Source organism: Cygnus olor, chromosome 24 (genome assembly GCF_009769625.2).
Source record: "Cygnus olor isolate bCygOlo1 chromosome 24, bCygOlo1.pri.v2, whole genome shotgun sequence".
NCBI classification, from domain to species: Eukaryota; Metazoa; Chordata; class Aves; order Anseriformes; family Anatidae; genus Cygnus; species Cygnus olor.
Window position 1 is genome coordinate 3,587,229 of NC_049192.1, and position 6,582 is coordinate 3,593,810.

A 6,582-nucleotide genomic window follows, 5' to 3' on the forward strand; every position below is an offset into this window, starting at 1 on the left:
ATAAAAGTCCATAGAAATAAGATAAAGCTTTTTTTTTTTCATAATATGTATTTTCCTTTTCTTGGTACAAACAAGCCTGAGAATATTCTCACACTCAATGAGAGCAGATGAAAAGAGAGGTCACAGCCAACTTTGCTGCAGGCAGACTGTTCAGAGCAGCAGCAAACTCAATGTTAAACCAAGCACGAGGGTGTTATTTAGTTAAAAGAATCTTAGGAAGTGGCCAAGCATCAGGCAAACGAACATCTCAGGCTTGAAACGCTTGATGATTAGCTTCTCCCCTCTCCTCTCCCCTTAGGTCCGATGCCCCTGCCCTCTCCAGCTGCGCCTCTCCCAGCCCAAACCCGCAGGCTGGGGAGGACGGGGTTGGCCCAGGTTTCTGCTCACCAGTGTTCATGATCATTAAAACTAATGCGCTCTCGTTTTCTGGGACAAACAGCAGCATTTTGTGGCTGGGCAGAGGCTTGGGAGCTGGGGTGGCAAATTGCCTCGGAGCTGGGACCGGTCACCTCTCTGCATTTCTGCCATCGGTAGGGCAGAGCCTGGAGCAGACCAGGAAATTCGGGGTGGTTGGAAAGGTCTCTGCTCACGGGGGAGGCTGGCCGCCACTTTAGAGCCATTTCCAGTCTGGTGCAAGGCTCTGAGAGCTTTTGTGAGGTGGTGGATGGGGGATTGGACTAGATGATCTTTCAAGGCCCCTTCCAATCCTTAATATTCTGTGATTCTGTGGTAGCTGTCTCTTTAGGGGCTGGCGGTCTGTTGGTGGAAGGGGATTTGTTGGCTCGTGTCAAAGATGTCTGTGCCCTCAGGGTGGCCAGGACATCTGCTGACGGCTCCTCTCTTGCTGTTCTTGCACCATCAGCGGTGGGGCCGTGGAGTTCTCCTGACTGCTCTGCAAGGACGGCTCCTGGGGCGGACATGGCTCATGGCTGAGCTGGGATGTTGCATCAACACTTCTGGAAAGGAAACCAAAAGTGAGTAGAGGGACGTGGTCAGAGCCTGGTGCAAGGAGATGCCCCGTGCTCAGCAGTGCAGGTGAGCGCTGCCCCGTGCAAGGACGCATGGCCACCGATGTCAGAAACTGCAACCCCGTAATTTGCCTAAATCCCTCAGCAAACGAACCCCATCTAATATTTTTGGGGTCAAGAAGTGCCAAAAGTAGAATGTTGGTGCGTGCTGTAGAGGGCACCTTATTCCTTTGTCTGTTGGCAAGCCCGAGTCCCCGTGGGGACCTGCAGATAACACTCGGTATATTGACGTTTTGATAACCGATCTTTGCTTTCAGCCAGAACTTGCTTTTTATCCAATCTTAATAAGTTGATCTTTCTATCAATCCTGCTAGCAAACAAGATAATTGCTTTACTACAGTCTCAATATCCAGCAAAGGACACGCGCTTCCTGGTGCTCCCGGGGGAGTGAAATATGCGCACAGCGCCGACACGGGATGAGCGCCGCAGTAGCAGCAGATAACGGAGGGCAGCAAAGAGCCGGGCTGCTCGGCACAGGGTCCCAGGGGGGCACGGGGTGCTGAGCTGTGGGGGCATCGCCTCCAGGCTGGGTTTGTCTTGGCCGGGCCCTGCTGTGGCTCCTGGAGGTGTCCTGGTGCTGTGGGCGAGTCTGCAGGATGGCACAGGGACAGGGCAGGGGCGTGAGTTGTTGTTTTCAGCTGCAATCTGCTCTACATAAACTGGTTTTTAGCACGGGGGATGCTGAATGCCACGGAGAGCGGTTACATAGCTGTGGGATTCCCTGCCTGGTTATCCCCCAGTGATTGCTAATGGGGTAAAGCATCGTGCTCAGCAGCTGCTTGCACGCTTCTGGGCAGATTCACAAAAACACGGAGGGTTCAGCTGCCCCCGTGGGCTCAGTGGGGACCAGCTGCCCTGGGGTGACGTCCCGGTGTCACCCGGTCACGTATCACCACCTGTGTTCCCGTAGGAAGTTCCATAGGTGTGGCTTTACACAAAACTTCTCAGTTTTCCTGCTGCTAGAAAATGTTTAGGTTATAACCGAAAACATTTTGGTCCATTTGCTGTGTTTGTTGGCCATTTGGGAGATCTGTGTTTGCGGGTCTCTTGTTTCACAGGGAAAAAAAAATTATAAAAAAAATGCAAACCAGCAATTTCCTGACCTTCAGTGCCGGGGTGAGGACCCCATGTGTGAAGCTGCATCTTCATGCCCTAGAGCTCTCCCTCCGCAGGGCGTTAGCTGTCCCCGAGGCAGGTAGTACAGCACCTGCTTTTCAACCCAGGATGAATGCCCATCCATTATTCCTCATGTATATATATTTTATCCGTTGTTCCTCATATATACATATAATTTTTTTTAAGTGATTTTTGTCCTAACCAGTGTGAAAGCGGATGGAAACCGGCTGGACTTGGACAGCGAAGGACTGTGAAGCTGCTGAAGGAGCGGAGAAGGACGGAGCAGGAGGCAGAGGGGTGCTGAGGCCACCTAGAAGGAGGCAGGAGAAGGAACCTCGTGGGCTCACCGAGCCCCTGGGTGGGCAGCAGAGCCCTGCAACGGGCTCTGGAAAAGCCTTGTCTCCAGTACCCACTGCTCCTCCACGCCAGAACCTCCTCGTGGCGGAGCTCGGTGTGCCTGGGCGGCTGAAAGGGAGGCAAAAGAGCACCGAGGTTCCTCCCCGCGCCGCGAGCTGTGAGCTCCTTTGTTTTGGGAAGGGTGGAACAGGTTTGAGAGAAAACGGCTCCAGCGTGCTGACTTTTTGATAACTCCTCTCCCCGCTGCGATAAGAACCGGCCCCTTAGCCGATGGCGATGCTTTGATGTGGCCACTGAAGGCGCGAGTCGCTCTGTTCTCATCTGGGCGCCCTGCTAAGGACACAAAATTCCCCAGATCCTCGTGGCCCCAAATACAAAGAAACCCTTCAAGCTGGGGTTACAGGTTCTGGTAATGGAAAACGGAGGTCAGCAGATAAGGGGGGGTCACTGCTTGCCACTATAAAGCCAGGAGCCCGGGTGGCTCACCCAGCTGCTGCAGCCTGCGGAGGGGATGCGCGGAGCCGTGGGTGCCAGCACCATGAAGTGGCTCATCCTGGCCATGCTGTGCCTCCAGCTCTCAGAGGGGCTGGTGAGGTGGGTCTGCGGGAGCGGGAAGAGCTCAGCAAGCAGAGCCCGGCCGGGTTTGTAGCCCCCCGTGTGCTGTGCTAGCCGAGGATAAGGTGTTTTTGTGCGCATCTGGCCTTGTGCCTCGCCATGAGCCATCGTTCTGCACCAGCACCAGCCCAGAATGTGTCCCTGGCTAGGAGGGGACCCTGGAGCAGCACCCAGCAGCCGAGCAGACGGCTCATGGATCCCAGAGGAGGCGTCATCTGAAAATGTCCAGTCTCCTGATTTCCTGCTTTTAAATTTATTTTTTATTTTCCCCCTCTGTGCAGGATCAAACTGAAGAAATGCAAGTCCGCACGGGAGGCGATGAGGGAGGCGGGTGTGTTGGAGAACTACCTGAAGAAAATGAAGCACGACCCAGCCAGGAGACACCAATTCAAGCACGAATACGCTGTGTACGAGCCGATGGCCAGCCATCTGGATGTGAGTACAGGTTCCCCCTTTGCTTCCAGCTGTTGGAGCAAGCTGTCCGCCCGTGAGCCTCCAGGGGCGTGAGATTTCTTTTTCTCACTCGTTCTTAAGCTTCTGTGTTAGATTTTAGAAAAGTTTTCTCCCAGCCTGAAAAGCTGTACTTTTCTATATGCAACAAAAGAAATACTTCATATCACTTTATCTGGGAGCAAAAGCAGGGTGGCCGTTCAGTCCCTTCCACCTACTTTGCTCCTATAAGAGTGAGCTTGGGTTTTCCAGCATCCCTGAAAAGTGCTGGGTCCCGACACAGGGCTGGGAGGTGAAAGCCTGTCCCATTGCCATCCCCGGGGCCGTGGGGACATCCTGCCTCTTGTCCGCAGTCGTCCTACTTCGGGGAGATCAGCATTGGGACCCCCCCGCAGAACTTCCTGGTGCTCTTCGACACCGGCTCCTCCGACTTCTGGGTGCCCTCCACCCTGTGCCAGACGCCGGCTTGCAGTGAGTACCGGCAGGGGCAATGCTTGCGTTGCACAAAGCCCCCCCCGGAGCACAGCTTAGTCCAACCACATGGGAAAAATCACAACGTCAGCCCCAAAATTAACCCTACTGCCTTTCTGGGGCTTTCTGAGGATGCAGAGCCCTTTCCCTTTATGTGGCTGGCTAATGATGGTGTCCAAATCTCTGTGGCTGCTGTGGGTGTCCTCAGGGTGCTGAAATCACAGTGCTGGTGCTTGGCTCTCCGTGGATGGACGGAGGGGAGAGCAGAGCTGTGGCTGGAGGAGCTGGTGCCTGCTCGCCTGTAGTTCTCATCCACTGTCGTGCGCTGGCTGCGGGCAGCCACGGGGATTTAAGAGCTCACACTGGGAATCTGACGGGGTTATGATCACCATGGTCATTCCCTCGAGGGGATGCAGAGAAAACAGGGATGCAAAATTGCCTGCCTTGGAAACAGCCGCAGGGCAGATCCCCAGCCTGACCTGCTCCCTCCCTGGGCGTTATCCTGCGGCCCTGCCGGTGAGACCCCCCGGTGCGATACCGGGCGGTAGCATCCCCAGGAGCTCCCTCACCTCCTCACCTCACGCAGGAAATCACGCCAAGTTCAACCCCCGTGCCTCCTCCACCTTCATCAACAACAGCCAGACCTACAGCCTGTCCTATGGCAGCGGCTCGCTGATGGTGATGCTGGGCTACGACACGCTGCAGGTGGGCACAGCCCTGCTCCGGCTGAGTTCCCTGATGGAAAGAGCCTGGGGGGCGGCTTCTGGAGAAGCCTGGAGAACCTGGGGGGCAGGTCTCGTGTCTCGTGTAGACAAGATTTGCACAAACCAGGTCCTGAGATGGGTAGGACCAGCATAAAGTGGTTATTGCGCCCTTCAGTTACCCAACTGGGGTTTTACCTTTTTAAAAACTGATTCCTAGTGGTTTTGCCAGGTGCCCGGTGATGTTTTCACCAGCTGTGGGCTTGCAGTGTGCTCTCCGGGCTTGCACTCTTTGGGTTTGCACCATCACGGCTGACGTGGCATCCCCATCCCCTCCAGATCCAGAGCATCAAGGTCAGAAACCAGGAGTTCGGGCTGAGCAAGAACGAGCCCTCCCAGCCTTTCTACTACGCCCAATTCGACGGGATCCTGGGCATGGCTTACCCCTCGCTGGCCGTGGGAGGGACGCCCACCGTGCTGCAGGGCATGCTGCAGCAGAACCAGCTCACCCAGCCCATCTTCAGCTTCTACTTCTCCCGGTAAAACCTGCCTGCATGTCCCACATGCATGTGTCCCTTTGACCGTCCCCACGCTGCTTCCTTGTGAATTTATCCCTTGCTGATCCGTGCGCATCGTGGCTCGCTCTCTGCAGCTCTAACCCCGTTGTTTTCGCAGCCACCCCACCTACAACTACGGGGGGGAGCTCATTCTCGGAGGAGTGGACAGGAGGCTGTTCACCGGCGAGATCGTGTGGGCGCCGGTGACCCAGGAGCTGTACTGGCAGGTGGCGATTAACAAGTGAGTTGCGTTCGTCCCCGAAGGGCATCACCCACTTGGGAAACCCAGCCCCGAGCCAAGGGCTGAGCTTTGCATCTTGGAGGCTCCCAGGCTTTCAGACGCAGCCGAGACAGGTTCTGTTGCCCGTAGGTGCTTAGAGCAACATATTTCCCCCTTTTCTCTCCCCAGGTTTGCCATCGGACATTCGGCCAGGGGCTGGTGTAGCCAGGGCTGCCAGGCCATCGTGGACACGGGGACGTTCCTGCTCACGGTGCCCCAGCAGTACATGAACAGCTTCCTGCAGGCCGTGGGCGCCCAGGAGACCAGCTACGGCGTAAGTGCTGGGCCTCCTTCGGAGGCGGGCACGGAGCAGGGGGGCTTGCAAATGAGCCAGAAACCCTGGGTTTGAACAGATCCTGCAAAAACCCTGCGGTGTCTGCAGAGCACGGTGCTGCAGGCAGCCTGGTGCATGGCCAGGGCGCTGCGCAGCGCGGGCCACCTCTCGTGGTTGGTGCTGCTCCAGCCCTAAGTTCTCCATCAACTTAAACTCCCCGTCACCCTAAGAAAGCTCCCCGTCACCCTAAGCTCCACATCACCCTAAGAAAGCTCCCCGTCACCCTCTCTCCCCAGTATGCCGTTGACTGCAGCCAGGTCCACAACTTGCCCACCATCACCTTCGTCATCAATGGCACGTCGTTCCCGCTGTACCCCTCTGCCTACATCCTCAACGTATGTATCACCCAGCTGCCTCCCCCTGCTGGGTCCCGAAGGGAAAGGACCTGGTGGGTTTTTTTTGGGGGGGACAGCGATGCTCTCCCTCCCTGTACGAGCAGATCCCACCCTGCTGCAGGGTGCTGGTGCTTTCCGAGGCCCTGACTCCCCGTTATTCCCCCTTGCAGAGCAATGGTTACTGCACCGTTGGGATCGAGGCTACCTACCTGCCCTCCCAGAACAGGCAGCCGCTCTGGATTTTGGGTGACGTCTTCCTCAAGGAGTATTACACCGTCTTCGACATGGCGAACAACCGCGTCGGCTTCGCCCCATCGGCAAAGAGGAGGGGGCAGTGA

At 56.3% G+C, this 6,582-nt stretch overlaps 1 protein-coding gene across 2 annotated transcripts; it reads left to right on the plus strand.

Moving 5' to 3' along the window:
• The first annotated feature begins 911 nt into the window (after positions 1-911).
• LOC121059359 (pepsin B-like) lies at positions 912-6,582 on the plus strand. 2 transcript variants are annotated; one of them, XM_040536128.1, is made up of 9 exons: positions 912-1,035; positions 3,398-3,551; positions 3,920-4,037; positions 4,624-4,742; positions 5,078-5,277; positions 5,414-5,536; positions 5,705-5,849; positions 6,146-6,244; positions 6,415-6,582. In XM_040536128.1, exons 1-9 carry the CDS (start codon positions 1,013-1,015, stop codon positions 6,580-6,582), a joined length of 1,149 nt encoding a protein of 382 aa, XP_040392062.1. In that variant the 5' UTR covers positions 912-1,012. The 2 variants fall into 2 exon arrangements, with proteins under 2 accessions (XP_040392062.1, XP_040392061.1); XM_040536127.1 differs by lacking the exon at positions 912-1,035 and adding an exon at positions 2,981-3,095.

Excerpts from the sequence above, each read along its gene's own strand:
- LOC121059359 (XM_040536127.1), top strand. The coding sequence starts at position 3,013 with ATGCGCGGAGCCGTGGGTGCCAGCACCATGAAGTGGCTCATCCTGGCC. Across the intron at positions 4,038-4,623 it reads GTGCCAGACGCCGGCTTGCA|GAAATCACGCCAAGTTCAAC; the intron begins GTGAGTACCGGC and ends CACCTCACGCAG. Across the intron at positions 5,850-6,145 it reads CCCAGGAGACCAGCTACGGC|TATGCCGTTGACTGCAGCCA; the intron begins GTAAGTGCTGGG and ends CTCTCTCCCCAG.